General features: G+C 39.6%; 2 protein-coding genes across 2 annotated transcripts; both read left to right on the top strand.

The window, feature by feature from the left end:
• The first annotated feature begins 896 nt into the window (after positions 1-896).
• On the top strand, positions 897-2,012 carry LOC114706719 (olfactory receptor 52M1). The gene has a single exon (XM_028889209.2). It carries the CDS (start codon positions 906-908, stop codon positions 1,857-1,859), a length of 954 nt encoding a protein of 317 aa, XP_028745042.1. The 5' UTR covers positions 897-905; the 3' UTR covers positions 1,860-2,012.
• An 11,603-nt stretch (positions 2,013-13,615) lies between these two features.
• LOC114706715 (olfactory receptor 51H1-like) lies at positions 13,616-14,563 on the top strand. The gene has a single exon (XM_028889205.1). It carries the CDS (start codon positions 13,616-13,618, stop codon positions 14,561-14,563), a length of 948 nt encoding a protein of 315 aa, XP_028745038.1.
• The last annotated feature ends 5,923 nt before the right edge of the window (positions 14,564-20,486 follow it).

Below are 20,486 nucleotides of genomic sequence, written 5' to 3'. Positions count from 1 at the left end.
AGTCATGCTAGTTGTATTTCAACAAGAAAAGGTAAATAGTTAATAATTGTTCCCAGATTAGTTTACCAGAGTCTAGAATTCTGACCTTGTGTCTCAGCTCTAGTGAGTTTCTTTTAGGAATGTTTATTGTGAAGAATCACTGTTTCTAGCTGGCCCCTGCCATCCTGAGGAATCAGCCAGAGATAGAGGGGTGATAATAGAAACCAGAGACTTGTTCTCAAATTCCCTTCCCACCAAGAATGTTTAGGATGTCTTTTTCTTCTACCAAAAGCCCCAGCTCTTGAAAAGTGGCCCCTCTTCTCTTCTGCTGACTACACCTGGGCTAAGTAACCATGCTCACTGGTCATCTGGATACTTCTTAATCCCATCAACCCTGCCTGCGCCTCTGCGGATGGTCCCTGCATTGTCTCCATGAGCATGCCATGTGTTCTCTTGTGGATATTAGATCAGATCCTATGGTGAGCAATCTTCATCTGGTATTGTCTCTTGACAAGCAGGTTGCTTCCTTAGTGGGACATCAGAAGATCATTCTAATATTATCCCCAAAAGCTACTTTATAGTATACCCAGAGAAATAAATCACCAAATAAGTTGACTCCTGCCTCAGGACAATTCATTTATTGATGTAAAATATCACTCATTGAGGATTATACTATAAAAAATCATCCATTCATTCAAACACATATTTTTGATTATGTTTGTATCCATTTACATGGATAGTTTAATGTAACATGAAATTCAATGTCGTATGAAATGTCATAGTTTCTTCTAAAAGTTGTGTTTCACTGTATATTCAATGATGCTTTTTTTATCTGTCCCAAGAATACTATCTTTTTTTCTTTAATTTCCAGGGGAAAATGTCTTGCTGAGTGTGGGGACACAAATGAGATTTACTTATAAATAGCGATGCCCACTTTTCATAATGTCTGCTCAGTCCCCAGCTCGTTCTGGCTCACCGGCATCCCAGGACTGGAATCCCTGCACATCTGGCTCTCCATCCCCTTTGGTTCCATGTACCTTGTGGCTGTGGTGGGGAACATCACCATCCTAGCGGTGGTAAGGGTAGAGCACAGCCTGCACCAGCCCATGTACTTCTTTCTGTGCATGCTGGCTGTCATTGACCTGGTTCTGTCTACTTCCACTATGCCCAAACTTCTGGCAATCTTCTGGTTTGGTGCTGGCAACATTGGACTGGATGCCTGCTTATGTCAAATGTTTCTTATCCATTGCTTTGCTACCGTTGAGTCAGGCATCTTCCTTGCCATGGCTTTTGACCGCTATGTAGCCATCTGCAACCCACTGCGGCACAGCATGGTGCTCACCCAGGCAGTGGTGGGTCGTCTGGGGCTGGCTGCCCTCCTCCGAGGAGTCCTTTACATTGGACCTCTACCGCTTATGATCCGCCTGCGACTGCCTCTTTATAAAACCCGAGTCATCTCTCACTCCTACTGTGAGCACATGGCTGTGGTTGCCTTGACCTGTGGTGACAGCAGAGTCAACAATGTCTATGGGTTGAGCATTGGCTTTCTGGTGTTGATCCTGGATTCAGTGGCCATTGCTGCCTCCTATGTAATGATTTTCAGAGCCGTGATGGGGCTGGCCACTCCCGAGGCCAGGCTTAAAACCCTGGGGACATGCGGCTCTCACATTTGTGCCATTCTGATTTTCTACGTTCCCATTGCCGTTTCTTCCCTCATCCACCGGTTCGGTCACCATGTGCCTCCTCCAATCCACACGCTGCTGGCCAACTTCTATCTCCTCATTCCCCCCATCCTTAATCCCATTGTCTATGCTGTTCGTACCAAGCAGATCCGAGACAGGCTTCTTCAGATCCTAAAGACAGGAACCAAGATCAGGTGACTGCCACTTCTTCTTCTCTCTCAAGTAAGTCCCTGGAGAAGAACACATTCAAATATGGACGGCTACTTTCCAAATGGGAAACCCAGACTGAGCTGTTGGGCTAGTATTTATAGTCCCAAACGAACAACGAGAGGAACGCATAATTCTGAAATATCTGAGGGTGGAAGATATTTATCTTTTTATTACTGGAGGGTGCTTGAATTGTGAAAAGGTAAATCAACAATGATAATGACATCAGCAGCAAATAAATAGCACTTTAAAAATCTCACACTTTCCACACAATTCTTTTTAAGATTTATTTACTGTGTACAGTGTTTTGCCTGCATGTATGCCTGCAGGTCAGAAGAGGGCACCAGATCTCATTACAGATAGTTGTGAGCTACCATGCGGTACTATGAATTGAACTCAGGACTTCTGAAAGAGTAACCAGTGCTCCTAACCTCTGAGCTGTCTCTCCAGCCTTCCTCAAAATTCTTATAAAATACTCTCAGATCTTATGAGGCATTATTGCTCATATTTTATGTATAAGGAAATAGGAAAAAATGCTTTATAATCCATATACCAAATGACTTAAGCATTCTAGCTCAGTGTTTTGAAATTTGTAAGACACTTTAGGTCATTACTAACCCTTTGTATTCAGTTTGTTTTCTAGACATACTTTCATAAGTACATTTGAAAATCTTACTCATTTCAAAGTCACCATAGCCACAAAAAAGATTTCCTGAGTTAACTGTTGGCAACTGAAATGCTGCTAATTTTTTAATAATAGATAGAACACGGTGTTTTAGAAGACCGAACTGTATACACAACTGGGTACAGATCCCACTTACGGAAGAGAAGAAGGGTTGGCAAAGCTATTGGTTTTATAAGAAAATGACTGTATTTGCCAATTGCTCTTGTAGTTTTTGCTCTGGGCACATGAGGCTTCAAGGAAGAGAAACTGTCCCTTCCCACCCAAATCCTGCCTGCCCTCCATCTCCACCCTGATCCACCTGTAGGATTTCTGCACAAGAGGGATCAGTTTAAAATAAAGTTGCAATTTATACACACATTGGGTTCTAAACTTCCAGGTTTTATTAGATCAGTACTTCAAAAATAGTTGTGTTAGCTAGTGTTTTTGTCAAGCTGACACAAGCTGGAGTCAAGTCATTGAAGAAGAGGGAAACTTACCTGAGAAAATGTCCCACCAGATTGGCCTGTGTGCAAGCCCATGGACCTTTTTTTGTGATTAATATCTGATGTGGAAGGACCAGGCCGTTGTGAGTGGTTACCATCCCTGGGAAGGTGGTCCTGAGTTGAATAAGAAAGCAGGCTAGTAAATGGCATCCCTTCATGACCCCTGTATAGGCTTCTTCTGCCTTTAGGTTCCCGCCCTGAAAATACATTTAAAAAGCCTCCAAGTTAATCAAACATCTCCAGTGGAGTGTCACTAACTATGTCAACAACAGTCCAGGGTACGTTCTAGTCTCAGGAGTAGAAAAGTGGATCACATGGTTCTTCTGTGTACACTTTCTGTTTTGTTTTGTTCTGGTATGTTCTTTTTGTTTGCTTTGACATTTTTGCTTTTTGTTTTATGATTATGATTTTGAGAAAGAGAGAGAGAGAGAGAGAGAGAGAGAGAGAGAGAGAGAGAGAGAGAGAGAGAAGTGTTGTGGAATAATCTTTTTGTATACTGTGATGATGTATCTTTGCCAAGGTGCTGAACAGCCTTTTTTTGCTGAATGGCCAATAGCTAGGCAGGAAGAGGTTAGGTGGGACTTCCAGGCAGAGGAAGAGGATATGAACCAATGCACAGGAGAGACACAGAGGACAAGGAGAGGAAACAGGAGGTGCAAGATGGAAAAGAGGTAAAAAGCCATGAGGCAAAATGTAGATTAATATAAATGGGTTTATTTAAGTTATGAACTAGTGGAACAAGCCTAAGCTAAAGGCTGAGCTTTTATAATTGATAATAAGTTTCCATGTTGTTTTCTGTGAGCTGGCTGCCCAAAGGAAATTCCGACTACATATAGTGCCCAACATCCAGCCACATGTATCCTTATAATGCCTGAGAAAGCTTTAAAAAAAAGTTCAAAACATGGAGTCAAACATGGCTTTCTGGTGACCATGGGTACGCTCAGCGATGTACAGAGACATGGCTACCAGCTACTGCCTGTGGGCTGGAGCCAGCTGCCAGCACCATATGCCAGTACCAGGCACTAAGCTGAACCACCCAATGGCTGACATAGCTGTTTAAGATTTATCTCATGTGTGTATGCATGGTGCTTGGGGGTGGGGGGAGGTGTGCATGTGCATGCATGTGTGTGTGTGTGTGTGTGTGTGTGTGTGTGTGTGTGTGTGAGAGAGAGAGAGAGAGAGAGAGAGAGAGAGAGAGAGAGAGAGACATTTCAAGCTAACTATTCAGTACCAGAATTAATAAAAACCAAACCCACCTAAAAGATATTCAGCCTTCAAGAACTTAACGCTGAATTCTATCTCTGACTGACTCTTCTCTTTTTGTTTATTTGTATGTTATTTTGTTTTTTGAGATAAGCTTTCTCTGTGAAACAGCTCTGACTATTTTCAAACTTGTTTTGTAGGTGAGGCTGGGATTAAAGGCGTGCACCACCACTGCCAGGCTGACACTCCATCTTAAAGAAAAATACTAAAGACTAGGGGTGGGAATTATGTTCATGTGGTTAGGCAACATATTATTCTGTGCAAACAAATGGTTGTCTCATCGTCCACATAGGATGTTTTATTCATACTGGTGCCAGGACTCCCTCCTCTCTGTGGTCCTCCCTCTCAGGAGGGGGATGGAACCTTCCCATCTAAAAACATATGAACGGAAAACAGATACCCATGGTCCACCAAAAAGGGAAATTACTAAAGTGAAAACAACCCTGGCAGACTGGATTCTTGTCCAATAGAGACTCAACACCAAAATCAACTGCAAGAAAGACAAGGCATGTAGGGCCAACTGATCTCACCACATAACTCACACACCTCAGTTTTCTAGGACTGAGGAGGAAGGTGTTTCAACAACTGTTTTAGCTTCTGTATTTTGTTTTGCTCCTGGAGCTTCAATTTACTTTACTACAATTTTAGTAGTATTTTTATTTCACTGTATTAATATATTATGCATACATTAGTCTAATTTTGTGCACATTTTCTTTCATTATTGGGCAATTTTTTTTAGCCTTGTTTTGTTTTTTCCCCTGGCGTCCTCTCTTTCCTTTGTATTGTAATTTTAGTTGAATTTGGTTTTGTCACCTTATTCCTATTATAAAAGAGTTAGTTTACTTCCATTTTTTATTGCCTTCTTACATTGATCTAAGTTTACTTTTGAAGTTACTAGGAAATTTGGGGAATTTATTTTCATTTTTATTTTTATTGTTGCTTGTTCCTTTCTCTTTCTTCTTAAAAGTAAGCTGCCCATGAGATCCTCAGATAAAACTTGGAAGCACTGAAGCCAATAAATGTGCCAACAACAAAGCAAAGCCTACAAAACCATGAAAAAGAAAGACAACGTGATTCCTCTAAAGGATCCTAACTTCTCAGTTACTGATCTCAAAGCTACGGAAGAAGAACATGTCCAATGAAGATTTTAAACCAATGAGAGCTAGGAAGGAACCCATCATGTCCACAACAACAAACTAGCAAATGCACAGTTCCAACAGGGGATTAAAAACAAACAATAATCTAACAGAACAGAAAAGCAATGAAAATTACAGGAATCAGCAAACATCTCTCAATAATAACCTTAAATATAAATGGCCTCAACTCCCCAATGAAAAGGGATAGACTAGCTGATTGGATTAAAACTACTCTCTTTCTATCTATTGCCTTCAAGAAACACCTCACTGGCCAAGGTATCCACAGGATAAAGTCTAAATTTCAAGTAAACTGAAGCTGAAAACAAACTGGTGTAGATGTTTTTGTATCTCCTAAAGTAGACCACTCAAACCAAAATGATAAGAGTTAAAAGGCCACTATATATTAATAAAGAGAAAATCAATTAAGGAGATACAACAATTGCAATATATACATTGAACATTGGGGTTCTCAACTTCATAAAAAGCTAATCATCACAATATGTCACCTAGGTGTTTCAATATTTCGTTCTCACTAAAACTGAAACCAACAAAGGAACTTCTGAGTTAAACTCTGTCATAGGTCAAATGGAATTAATAGTTATCTATAAAATGTTCCAGCTAACAGAATAATTTGGAATTGTGAGCTAAATAACCCTTTGTTAGGGTATTTAATTACAGCAACATTAAATGAAACTAAGATAGGTATCTGTGTGGTGCCACATGGTCTGCCAAGGGGGTAAATGCATGACTGATCTTCTGGGGGGACTTGGGGAGTAATGAGGAATAAATCCTCAAAGTGTTCCCGACTGTAGTGCAGGCCCTTCCATTATTACTATTAATAGTATTGTCGTCCTCATTTGTTGAAAAATCATGAAATAGGTGTTACAAAATTGAATGAAATTTTATACTATAATTATGGAGTTTGGGGCTACCCTAGTCTACATAGTGAGTTCTAGGCTACCTGGAGCTAATGGTAAGATTGTATCTTTTGTTTGTTTGTTTGTTTTTGTTTTTCAAGACAGGATTTCTCCCTGTAGTTTTGGTGCATGTCCTGGATCTTGCTCTGTAGAGGAACTCACAGAGATCCTCCTGGCTCTGCCTCCCCAGTGCTGGGATTAAAGGTGTGTGCCAGTGCCGTCTGGCTAGTAAGATTGTATCTTAAAAAACAATATAAAAAAAAAAAAAAAAATGACAAATAAATATCAATGAGCTACAATATAAGCATATACAAAAACATTCTATTCAATTTTGATTGTTTTTCAGATATGAAATAGTAGAGAAAAACCTATTAGAAGTAAAAAGTGAAAACAGATAAACCTGGAAAATAAAATTAAACATACTTGAAATTTGTTCATGTTTATTGGTTTACTTTTAGCCAATGGAAATCTTAAGAAAGGATGATGTGGGGAGCTGGAAGTCCCAGCTTTGGTAAAGGTCAATGACTTTGAATAGTTGATGTGTCTCTATGAGAGCATTGACCTCAAGAAACTTATTAAACTGATCCAACTTCAAGAAGAATTATTCTGCCTTTTGGAAAATTCTTCTCCATTTTCTTTCTTTTTCCTTTCCTACTTTATATATATCAGTCATACAAAATAAAGGGTTTGATTATCACATTTTCATACACATTCTGCTCTATTTCTTACAATAAAGAGTTTAATAAAGAATTCCATCGACTTTTTTCATTAGGTGTTATTGATGGCCCAAAATAAAATTCTTTCCTTGAAAAATATTGTGAGGTTCTAGTGAAAATTAGTGAAAAAGGGTTGTGGGTTAAAACTGAGCTCACGTATCAGTACTTACTGTGTGTATACGTGAATGCACACGCAATGCACCATGTACACCAGTCTGACTCCTCCTTTGAATCAAGGTGGTATTCCCAAAACACTTTTGGTTTAGTGACTCTGTACTCTTGCTTACCTACAAGACTTCTAGGTTGCATGTTTGCAAACATCTGAAGATTCCCACTGCTGCCTAAGTTCATCCCCTTGTCTAAATCACCACTTGATTTCCTGTTACACTTTCTTGAGCTGTCTAACATATGTCCTAAGACATTTTAGGTTTAAAATGTGTGCAAACATGTTACAGTTATTAGAGTTATGTAACATAGACACGTATGTCACCTTATTGGATAGTGTATGCCCTGGAGACCAATGTTACATCCCCAATGCTTGCAGCAGTGATTTTTTAAAAGGAGTGGTTTGGAACAGTGCTTCCCAAATGTTGATGCATATGCAAACCACTTGGGAGCTCTGGAAGTGCACTGATTACTGGGGCTTGGAGGTGAAAGTTTTTTTTTTTTTCCTTTTTACATTTTAACAAGTTCCCAGGTGATATACTACTTGTTTGAGGGCCATGCTTTGTGCAGCAAGGACTTACAAAACCCTGGTAATTCCCGATGTTAAACTGAAGTTTAATTTTCAACATTCACACAAAGATTTTGTTTTTTCATTAGTGACCATAAGGATATATACTTATGAAGAATTTAACTTAACCTAGACAATATGATAAACTCTGTACACATAGTTAAGTATTTTTTTTATATTTTATTGGATATTTATTTTTTTTTGAGGTAATATGAAGATATTCTCTTAACTAACATTTGAAATTGAGTCTGGAAACATCAACAGATTAGTCAATTAATAGTCAGCTACTGAATATTTTCCACAAGAATCATCACTCATAATCAATGACATTTCTGGAATCAAGATGATAGCAGCATACAAACTCTCCCAAATCTTAGCATATCTGCACCTCAGGCACCTTTCCTGGACTGATGTTTTCCTGACCTTGAGAAGTAAGGTGCCCTCTCCCCACAGTTATGTTAGAAATACCAAGTCAAGAAGGTACATGGTTTCCTTTAGTTCTTATTCCATAACAAAATATTGTATGATAGAACTGAAGATGGTCTGACACAGATAGCACATTGCATTTTTGCACATTAAACTCTTTATATATATATATATATATATATATATATATATATGTATATATATATATTTATTTTACAATACCATTCAGTTCTACATATCAGCCATGGGTTCCCCTATACTTCCCCCCCCCCCCCCCTCCTCTTACCCCCAGCCTACCCTCCATTCCCAAAGTAATTTTTTAAAAACTAGTGTAGTAGATATCATGGTTTCCAATTTACCAATGAGGAAATTCAGGTAGAGAGATACTAAATGACCTGGTTTGATGATAATAAATCCTCTTATTTAAACGATATGTTGGTAGGTTTTATTTTCTAAACATTCATGGGTGATATATCAATCTACTGTGTTTGGAAAACAGAGAACCCTCTGGAAATCAATCCTTTAAAAATAATTTATTTATTTATTTATTTATTTATTTATTTATTTACTTTTGAGAAAAGATCTCATGTATCTTGTGCTAGTTTTCAACTCTCAGTCTAGCTAAGGAAACCTTGAACTTCTGATCCTGGTCTTCACATGCTAAGTGACTGGTTTACGGGCATGGATGTTTATGTGGTGCCAGGTACTGAAACCATCATGGAAACACTAGAAGAAAACGTAAGAAAAATCCTTCAGGAATTTGGAATATACAGGACATTTCAGATAAGACTCCAAGGGAAACAGAAAGCAAAACCTGACAAATGGTTTCCAGAAACCTGAAGATTTTGCAAGGCAAAGGCATCAGTAAACAAAATGACAAGACAACACAGAGTTTGAGAAATTATCAACAAACTTTGGTAATGGGTTGCTACCCCAAGTTTAGAAGGAACTCCAAAAGCTCAATAGTAAAAAAAAACAAAACAAAACAAAATGGTAACTTGATTAGGAGAGAGCAACAGACCCAGGTTGTCATTTCTCTAAAGAAGCCCTACAAATGGTCAATGAACACATGGAAGAAATGTTCCGCAGTAGTAATTATCATGGAAGTTCAAATTAAAACTTCCACCAGATATTAGTTCTCCTCCCACAACTATAGATAGCAAGTGCTGGTGAGAGAAAGGGATGCTTGTACAATGTTGATTGGAACGCACATTAGTAAAGCTATCATGTAAGATAGCATGGTGTTTCTTCAACATACAAAAATAGAACCCTTCCATCACCCTGCAAATCTCTCTTCTGACTTTATATTTAAAGGAAATGGAAATAGTGTGTTGAAGAGGCATCTGCATTCCATGATTATTTCAGCACTATACACAATGGGTAAGAAACAACCTAAGTGCCAGTTAAATGATGAATGAATAAAAAAAATCATATATATGCACAATGGTTAACTACTCAGCCATAAATACAATGAAATCCTGTCACTATGCTAAATTAAAACAAGCCACGGAGATCAAGAAAAACTCTATGATCTCACTCATACATGAAATCAAAGAATGTTGGGCTCACAAAAGTCAAAGGGGTAGAGACTGAAGAGAGTATGGGGGAGGGAAGAATGGAGAGTTTGATCAATGACTACTAAGTTATAGTTATGAGAAAAATGTTCCTGTGTTCTATTGTACAGTAGGATAGCCACAAATAAAAAAATAATGTCCATTTCGAACACCCATAAGAAAATATTTAGTGGATAGAATAAATATTTGAAAACATATATATATATGTTTAACTTGGTTTAAACATTATGTAATGATGTATACATCTATCAATATATTACATAATTACTGTAATATAGAATTGTTAAGGCTTTTATATATTATCTAAAATAAACTTAATAAAATAGTATAAAAGAAATTAAAGTTCTGCTATATATTCTCTAGTATGGCTAAGAAAAAACTATCACTTCATAAATTATTTCTATCTGATGTGTGATTATTTGCTGTGGAGTTGAATATGCTTACGTAGAAAAACAAACAAGCTCCCAAGGAACATGAAGGGTAGACTACACAAAGGCATGGGCTGGAGTAACTGACTGTTGTAGTAAGAATGATATCATTGACAAAAAGGTTCATCATACAAAAGTGTATTAAAACAAATGTGAGAACTTAGACATAATACATTGAAATTATAAACCAGAAAACCCAAGAACTCCCTACAAACTCAAAAATCTTTGTTTCTGATGGACAGAATCTAGGCAAGTTTTTCTTCCATCCAAAAGTGAGTGAACTCCGGTACAGCTTCAGGGCAAACTGTAGCATGATGTAGTCACTGAGGCTAAGAATAGCTTTAGAGGCAGAAGACTGGGATCTGAAGAGGGGTGGACTCATAAATGAGTGATGTAGTAGGAAGCAAATCAGTGTGTGTGTGTGTGTGTGTGTGTGTGTGTGTGTGTGTGTGTGTGAAAGAGAGAGACAGACACACAGACAGAGAGACAGGGAGACACACACAGAGAGATATAGAGACAGACAGAAAGAACACAAATAAAAATAAAATGAAAGTTTTGAGATGAAAAAAAAAAAACTTTGGTCTGTGTTGTCTGAAGAAAGAGGTTAGAGTTCTTGAAGAAACAAGGATAGAGTAGCCCAAGCAGCTGCACATCAGTCCTTAAGGGATGTTTGCCAGAGCAGCTGAAAAATCCCTACGGAATCATGTTGGATGTAGTCACCCACAGAGGTCTGAGTTGTCTTCATAAATATGTTGTATGCTATTCTCAGGGAAGATAGAGCAAAAATAATTCAGAACTGGAACACAGGGATTGACACAGGTAGGAAGAGTCTTAATTTGTTATGTCTTCTACATAGGCAAATTTTATACAAGATATTTTATGTGTACTTTAAAGATCAAGCCCTCAGAGAATTCTAATAGAGGAGAGGATTAAGACAGAAGAGAATAGTGTATAGAGTCATGCTATAATGAAATGCTAAGAGGGAAATAAGATATGAAACATGAATGCTTTTCCTAGGAATAAAAGAAGCATACAGGGGGAAAATAGTGCATGGAGAAGTTGAAATAAAGATGAGATTGAGGAACAGATAAGGATTTAAATTGAGAGATGGAACAAAGAGAGATGTGAATTCTTAGTAAAGAGGAAAAGATGTAGACTAAGGATAGGAGTGACAGAGGACTGTACAGGGTAAAAACAGTAAAAGGGAGGGAATAGAAGACCCAGCTATTTGCATACAGTAGTAATTCAGCTGGCCCTGAGGATTCCATCAAAGGTTACTAAAGACTCTTCAAGAACTGCCAAAGAAAAACAGCCTGGGGGATGCCCCATCTGATCATTATGGAGACTATCAGACTTGCCTGGAAAGAGGGACTAATAGGCCCTGAGAAGTGAGGGGCTGCCATGCAACATGTGAAGTCTCACAAAGTTCCACACTCAGGACATAGCCAGAAAACTAGACAGGCACTATAAAGTTCTTGCTTAGAGATGACCATCTACTTGGAGAGAAGCCTGGATTCTGGTTAAAAGGCAGGATGGTTTTTGGTTGTGAGCCTAGCCTTTAACGGCTGAGCCATCTCTCCAGCCCCAGGATGGTTTTGTAAATGGACACGGATTCTACCTTTCGAGGATTCCAAGAGATCACAATCTGAAAACTAGCTTATTTGTAATCATGGACCCCATACAACAATTACTCATCCTCCAACAGAAATGGGGCAGAAAGAGCAGGGAGACTACCTGGTTGTATGGCTCTGACCCCTCCTCACTTGGAGTCCACAGACCAGCTCTCTGGATTGTATTTCTCTCTCTGTCCCTGTCTTTAGGTCTCTGTCTTTCTCTCTCAAATATGTATGTGAGCCAACTCCACTATTCCTTACCTCAAAACTGTCCCATTTATTTTCTGTGGACTTGAGAAGAGATTTTCTTTCCCTTGGTTGACAATTTTCAATCCATATAAAGAAGATAATGGGGGTATTTGATGGTTTTCAAGAATCTTTGAGAGAGCCTAATATTTAATCATTTATTTTCATTCATTTATTGTTTTCTTTCTTCAACAAATATATGAAAATGCTTGTATATTTTATCCTTTATTGTGTTTAACTTTTAATATTTTCAGAAAGGTATATATACATATACTTATATGCATCTTTCTGAAAATACTTATGCAATATTTAATTAGCTACATTTATTTATAAGAAGAAAGATTCCAGCATGTGAAAGCAACATACCAAAGAGTTTTAAACTTCTTCTAGCATTTGGAAAAGGGCTACTTGGAATGGGTAGATGGGCCAGGCAAAGAGAAACAGATGTGGGGAGACATTATAAGGGAATTGGAAAAGGCATTTTCTAGAAACTTTATATCAGGAAGCATTTTAATGAGATCCAGGGATGCAAATTTGGCTGGATTAGAGGGACCAAATGGAAGAGTAATGGTGTAGGTTGCTAGAGATGTAAAGGCAGGTAGGTAGGTGTAGCATCATGGACTTTGAGAGCTCTGATAGTGGAATTTATGTCTCTCTTCTAAGTACATCAGAAGCTCTTAAAGGACATTTTGTTTGTGATTAATAAGGCAGATTTATAGAAAAAATAGTTTATTCCATCTTCAGAATGAAAAAATGTACTGAAAGAGTTGCAGATGTGGAAAAAATGATACAGGGTATTTGACATAAGAGAGCCACACTATTTATTAGCTAAAAGAATAGAAAGAAATGAAGCTGAGCATGGCGGTATATGCCTATAATTCCAACATTCATGAGGCTGAGGCAGGAGTATCACAAGTTCAAGACCAACCCTAGCTACATAGTGAAACTTTGTTCAAATCCCCTCCCCCACCAAAAAGAATGGAAGAAAAGATAAACTTCTCATATATTTCAGAGGTAAATTTGGAAAGGAGTTAAATATTGCTTGAATGAACAGAGTTTCCAATATTGGTTCCCAGATTTTTGGTATGTTAAGAGAATCTGAAAATAAAATTTATATAAATTTTTATATATCTTATCTTTACTCTTTGCTTCCTTAAAATTAGGTTTATAAAAATTGTGTATTTTTGACATTCATAAGCATTAAATATTAATGATGTGTATGTAATGAACAAGTGTGTCCACAAATATGTCTATCGTGACATATAGTTCATTGTAAACACAGTGGATTAAGGGCATGGTAAAGTATATGTATACCAATAGAAGAGAAGTCATTACATTTATCTAGGAAGCTGAAGAGCAAAGTAGAACAAAAGTTACCTAGGCACTATTTGCTAGCCTGATTCTTTTCTCTGTTCTTGTCATGTACTTATAAAGCCATTTGCTTATCTCATCTGAAACTATCTTTTCAATTTAGGAGTTGTGAGCTAAGCGGGAGAGACCAGATTCATCCAGTGGTGAGATCACCAAGATGAACTCAAATGCTTCATATAAAAATCACCACAGTTTCATTCTGACAGGCATCCCAGGGATGCCAGACAAGAACCCCTGGATGGCCTTTCCCCTGGGATTTCTCTATGCACTCACCTTCCTTGGAAATGGCACCATCCTAGCAGTTGTCAAGGTGGAGCAGAGCCTCCATGAGCCTATGTACTACTTCCTCTGCATTTTGGCTCTGACTGATGTTAGTCTCTCCATGTCTACTCTGCCCTCTATGCTCAGCATCTTCTGGTTCAATGCCCCTGAGATTCCCTTTGATGCATGCATCACACAGATGTTTTTCATTCATGGATTTGGAGTGGTAGAATCTGGAGTCCTAGTATCCATGGCCTTTGACAGATATGTGGCCATCCGAGACCCTCTGCGTTATGTTTCCATCCTCACTCATGGCCTTATTGGAAAGATTGGATTAGTTGTCTTTGCCCGGGCAGTCTGTGTGGTCTTCCCTGTGCCCTTTCTTATAAAGAGGCTGCCCTTCTGTCGTTCCAATGTCTTATCTCACTCATATTGTCTTCACCAAGATGCAATGAGGTTAGCCTGTGCCAGCACCCGTGTCAACAGCCTCTATGGCCTCATCGTGGTCATCCTCACACTGGGGCTTGATGCTCTCGTCATTCTCTTCGCCTACATACTCATCCTGAAGACAGTGCTGGGCATTGCCTCCAGAGCCGAGAGGCTCAAAGCCCTCAACACCTGCCTCTCTCACATCTGTGCTGTGCTTCTCTTTTATATTCCTCTCATCGGTGCCACCATGATCCACAGATTTGGGAAACATTTATCACCAGTCATACACATGCTCATGGCCAATATCTACCTTCTTCTGCCCCCTGTGCTAAACCCCATTGTCTACAGTGTGAAGACCAAGCAGATACGTAGACGGATCATCCAAGTGTTTCAAGGGAGAAAGAACAGAGCCTAGTAGGGTTGAGTCATATACCAGATACAGAATAAGCAGACAGTGGAAAAACCATGAGCTTCACATTTACTTATTATGGTAAAATCAGTTTTGCAATCCATTAAAATACAAGGTCAAGAAAGGTTTGTGCAGATAAAAATACAGGTAATTCTTGTTCTGTATTATATTTTGGGGTATAGACATTTGATATGTGTCTCATAAAATCCAATTTAATTGAGAAAGGTACTTTTTCTTCTTGGAAAGTAGAGATGAACATAAGATATGACAAATTGTTTAGCTACATAATATAAACATGCATTCTTATAGTGTTAAGAATTATTTTAATTGAGCCAGGTGGTGGTGGTACATGACTTTGATCCCAGCACTTGGATTCCTGTGAGTTTGAGGTCAGCCTGATCTCCAGAGTGAGTTCCAGGATAGGCTCCAAAGCTACACAGAAAAACCCTGTCTTGAAACACCAAAAAAAAATTATTTTAAAGTTGCACATCAGTTAGTTGTTTGTATTATTGAAAGTAACCTCTATTAAGCTAATTGGTTCTCCAACTGATTAAAAATTATTTTATTTATTTATCAATTAAGTAATAACTACATCAAGAAAGATCCAGTAAGTCCTATAGTAATTCTGGAGAAATGGGCATATAAAATACTCTTTTGTCTTGGGACCAGCCCCCAAGAAAAGGCTATCCAATTCCAAGAGGTCAGCCCTAAACACATATGAGTGAATGATCTCAGCACCCTGTATTTATAAATTTACCTACATATATGTGTAATAATTATAATTAAAAAACAAGATGTTATGAATTTGAGGAGTGGGAGGGACACAGGAGGAATTGGAGGAAGGAGAGGAAGAAAGGAGAATGATGTAAATACAGTACTCATATTTGAAATTCCCAGAGAAAAGAAAACTGTTACATGATCAAACTACATTTTTCTATGTCAAGGTGTCTACTGAGTGAAGGGTTTCTATGATGTAACTAAATCAGATACATGTGTGGCTCTTTATATATGCCTTCTTCTAGTGGTATCACTTCTTTTCACACACTTAAGGCAGTAATGTATGTCTCACCTTTTCTCTCTTTACCCAATGAAAATGAACAATTTTTCTGCATACTATATAATCCCTAGTCTTTGTATGGGGCAAGCAAAATTTCTCAATAGAAGTGTTTTTATTGTCTGAGAATTTCATATGTGCATATAATATGTTTTGAAGGAAATTTACACTTCATCCTTCCATTTAAAATCTTCTCTATATCCACTACCACTTTTCCCTCCCAATTTCAAGTGGTCATTTTTTAAAACCACTGAAATCACTTAATATTGCTAGTATGTACATTGGTGTAGGGACATATACTGGAGAATGCATATCCTATCAGGGGCTGCATCCCTGAAGAAAACCAACTCTCTCTCCCTCCCATAGCCACCAGATTGACAAAAGTTCTCCAGCTGGGGAGAAAGGGACTTGATGAGCCCCTCTTCCATCCATGCTTGGATTTTGCTTTTGATCTTGTGTAGATCTTGTGCATGCAGTCATAACAACTTCGAGTTGTATGCAATAGTCCTGTCATGTCTGGAAAACACTGTTTTGAAGCAGCCATCCAATGCTTTTGGCTCTTATAGGCTTTCTGCCACTTCTGAGATAATCCGTGAGTCTTGAAGGGAACAGGAATGATAAATATGTCCCATTTAGGGCCAACCACGCCACAACTCTTGGTTCTCTGCACACTGACCAGTTGTGAGTCTCTGCATTAATCACCATCTACTGCAAAAAGAAACTTCTTTGATGAGGGTTGAGAGATGCACTAATCTATTGGTGTAAAGATAAGTATGTTGGAGAAAATGTAACACCATGTCCATTTAGCAAAATAATAGTAATTGGTTCTCCCCTAGAGTCCATGAACCATTTAGTCACTGGTTCTTGGCCTGTTGAACAGTACTAGATGTTTTGGCTTCTGGAGTCTGCTTTGTGGAGGGTCTTTATGGCTGTGTGTCTGCTGCATGTGTGTGTTTCCTCACCCCAAATAAACACCTTCTCCTGATGAGTCTATCTGCTTCTGTTTATGGTGTTTGAGATTTCTCCACTGCTGCCTGTTACAAGCAAGATTTTTCCTGCCTTTTAAATCTTTAATGGCAGAGAAAATGAACCCACTCAAGATCCCTAGACTGTATCAACAGTTTTAATTCCAGCAATCTACGAACACTGGAGTCTCTCCACCTTCTGACTTCAAAAATATCAACTACTCACCCCTCACCATAGGCATGCACCTCACCTGGGAAGCACACTAGAGCTTCCCTGTGGTTGGGGACACAGGTGAGCCATCCCTGATAGCACGAGAGCAGGAGAGTTGACCCTACCCCTCCCTCATATGCCCCCTATAGCAATTGAGAGAGAGGGCCCTGTGTCTTGCCTGGGCAAAACAGTAGAGCTGGCCTTGGTGATATGAGTGAGGGAGACTGGGGTCTGAGGGTCGGAGAGCAGAATTGCCTGCTCCTTGCTGTAGGCTAGTTGCATTGGGTGAGCTAGCTGAGGCAGTGTCACTCATCTGGGCAGTGACAACGAGGAAAAGCTAGCAAGCTGACCAACCCAGCTACCACCCAGGCTCAGAACTAAGGCTATGAGTCCCCCCCCCCAGTAACATTCACCAAATCTATAAACTGTTAGAGCATGTGAAGAAGATGAACCTACAAACCCAAAACAGAGGGATTTCCATGACACAGGAAAACAACAAGATACCCAAGAGGAGAGCTCATTACTTGTGGTATAGCAGAAACCAGAGGCCTCGAGTCAGACTGATAACTCAAAGCAATGAACACTTACAAGTAAAGGTATAGAGTGTGGCCCAGTGGGCCACACTACAGCTTCCATGACAAGATTGTTCTTTTTTGTTTTTGTTCTTTGTTTTGTTTAGTTTTTGGTTTTTCTTTTATATTTGGTTTTGTTGAGGGGGGGTTGCAAGGGCAGAGGGCAGATGCAGGGGACAGGGAGATAAGTGGGATCAGAATACATGTTATGAAACCCACAAAGAATCAATAGAAGTAAAAAAATATTGACTACTATCTTATTTTTCACACATTTATTCAACTGTACATGCTAGGCAAATGCTCCGCCTCTGAGCTACGTGCTCAGACCATCACATAATACTTCTTTGATTTTGAGATAGGATCTCACTGTGTAGCTCTGGATAGCCTACAGGCTATGTGAACTCACAGAGATCCTCGTTTGTTCAGAGAGAACTTTACAATGTCATGAGAAATACTTGATGGATAGAGGTCATCATGAATCTCCAGGAGGAACTGAGGAACACTGAAGTGAATTTGAGAGATCAGTTATACTACTAGTCTGAACAGTTGTCAAGCAAGGCTAGATGCACTGATGACTAGACTCTAACTTTGGATGCTCTGGCTCCCTAGCTCTACAATTTCTGTCGCACATCATCTACAACATGATGGCAGCAAAACCAGAGGGTTGAGAATGCAATGAGAAAACACCTTGCAAAGACTCTCTCCGGGTGCCTGGCACATACAGGCTTTCCATCGAACCCTTGTTTTCTTTCAGGATGAACTCTCTAGTATCACACTGGTGGGTAGGTATCCTCTGAGACCAGAAGAAACAAAGCCTCTTAACTCACTAGGCATCTGACTCGTCCTGAAGTCTGGGAAGCCCCAGATAGAACACAGAGAAAAGCCAGTATTGGGTATCCAGGGAAAGGTAGGATGGTAGATAATGGGGAGGAGAGATCCCAATGGGAGGTCTTTGAAAAGGACAATACTTGACTCCCCATTGTTTTCTTTGTTCTCCCATGGAGCTGCTCACTGCTTCTGGGAAGGATCCTGAATAAATCTTACTTCTTTTGGGTGAAAAAATGTGCATCACCATACATAGATAATTAGAGAAAGTTAAGTAAACAAAACTCTGGCGTGTAGGCAACTGAGAGAGGAAGTTGGGCTGACACTGTCTCTAGGGCATGACCACCCTGGAAAGGAGGATTCAAGTCCTCTGCCGAAGTGTGGAGGTTGACCGGATTTGGAAGGTACTGCTAACACCAAAGGCTTCTGCTGGAAGCAATGGGAGACTGGAGGAGATGGCAGAGTGAACAGGAATATAAAACTCTGTGTTTAAAGCAGAAAGAAGAAGGGAGAAGTCCATCTTCGGGATAATGGAGAGAGAGTTTTTAAGACAAAGAGGAGCTATGTGAAAAGACTGTGCAGTGCAGGCTGAGTGTCAGTGTGTTGGGTGGTGGGGAGAGGCACCGGGACAGGCTCACAGGTTATCATTGGCATCAAGGCTGCATTCAGATGAGATATGCAGTTCACTTTCACCTTCAATGAAATGTAAAAGCTGATAAAGCAAGGAGGAAGTTACTGATGCTAAAAGGAATCACAAGGGTGGAAAGAGATCTTGGATGGAGGCCATTGATGATCTTCACAAGAAAAAAAAACTTCATAATAGGTCGAGTGAGATAAAAACTTTAAAGAAAAATGATCAAATCAAACGTTTGTTCTTGGAAAAGGCCTGTAATACAAGCAATCTTCTGCGAGTATTGATTAACAGGAAAAGTAGTAACCAGAAGGTCATAGAAGGCATGTCGAGGTGAGGTTGTCAGGGCTGGAGAGAGGAAGAGCGGGCAGGGCATAAGCACACCATGCCCTCAGCAAAAAGGCGGGTTTCCGTCCGGCACCCAGGAGAGGAAGGTCTTGGGTCACAGATGAATGGGGCAGCTGGAATTCTGGATCTTTGAGATTCTCCTCAAATCTACAGGTAGTGATGTCGAGCCTTGATTTTGTGGCACCCGGGGAAGATGGAGCAGCTAGAGTATCCTGAGTTGTTTGGACTGCTTTCATCTGTTCTCACCTGTTCTTTCTACTGAGGTTGTCTCACTCCCGGGGCTACACACACAGCAAGGTTCCTGTGATCCATCATGTGGGGCTTATCACGACCTTCAGGCTCTGTCATTACACAGCCTTTTCCCTTTGTGGTTTGTTTGTTTCAAAGCTTCGTAATTTGCACCGAGATTTGCACATTTGGTTTTGCAGATAATTCTACATTTTTGCAGATAATTCCTTAAGACTCTGCTCAAGGTGGCTGTAGGCACCTGGGTGTCAGGTCAATTAGTGTTTAACTGTCCAGGAACTACACAGAAATGGCAAGTGTGTCATACAGTTAGGACAGAGAACCAGGCGAATGTTTTCCTAGTGCTTAGACAACAGCGAAAATGCCCTCTGTGGCACATGGGATGGAAGAAGAGATGCCCACTGGTCTGATCTATACAATTACTCAGGGAAAGACCAGACATCCAGAAGAGTAACTAAAGAGGGAATCATTGGGACATTGTCCAACGATAAAAATATGTCAGATTAGCCTGGAAACCCATTACTGACTAGGGGTCACAGGGTTTAGTGGCTAGTCAGCCTGGTCTCAGAGCTTGTCAAATAAGAGCTCTTCATTTGACGATTCCTGGAAATTTAAGGAATTAGTTCCTAGGTTATATTTGTCTATAATTAAGTGAACACAAGCCATGCCATTGGTGTGGTAACCTACTAGGCTGAGGCTTTCGTGATGCAATTTTTAGATAAGGAGTTTGAAGAAAGGTTAAATTGGTCTTAATGTAGTATTGTCCATATTTGGGATGTTGTATCTAGTTATGGGCTAAGCTGCCTGTCTGTTTCCCTTGGATGTAGAATACTGTTGAGAGTAATAGGAAAAACAGTGGGAGTGCCAATTTAACTGCCGTGAGGATTCTTATCATACCCACTTCCAAACCATCCTTTCATCTCTGGAAGAATTTTTACACAGCAGCAGCACCACCACCAAATGACAGTTCTTAGACCTCGTTATCAAAATGAGCTGTAAGTAGATGGACAAGTACCCTTTCCATTAAAGTGACAATGAAAAAATTAAACAGCCCCCTACCTGCGCCCCCCCCTCCGC

This window comes from Peromyscus leucopus, chromosome 1 (genome assembly GCF_004664715.2).
Source record: "Peromyscus leucopus breed LL Stock chromosome 1, UCI_PerLeu_2.1, whole genome shotgun sequence".
NCBI classification, from domain to species: domain Eukaryota; kingdom Metazoa; phylum Chordata; class Mammalia; order Rodentia; family Cricetidae; genus Peromyscus; species Peromyscus leucopus.
Note: the sequence above shows the minus strand (reverse complement) of the source record. Positions and strands in the feature narration are given on the sequence as shown.

Excerpts from the sequence above, each read along its gene's own strand:
- LOC114706719 (XM_028889209.2), top strand. The coding sequence starts at position 906 with ATGCCCACTTTTCATAATGTCTGCTCAGTCCCCAGCTCGTTCTGGCTC.
- LOC114706715 (XM_028889205.1), top strand. The coding sequence starts at position 13,616 with ATGAACTCAAATGCTTCATATAAAAATCACCACAGTTTCATTCTGACA.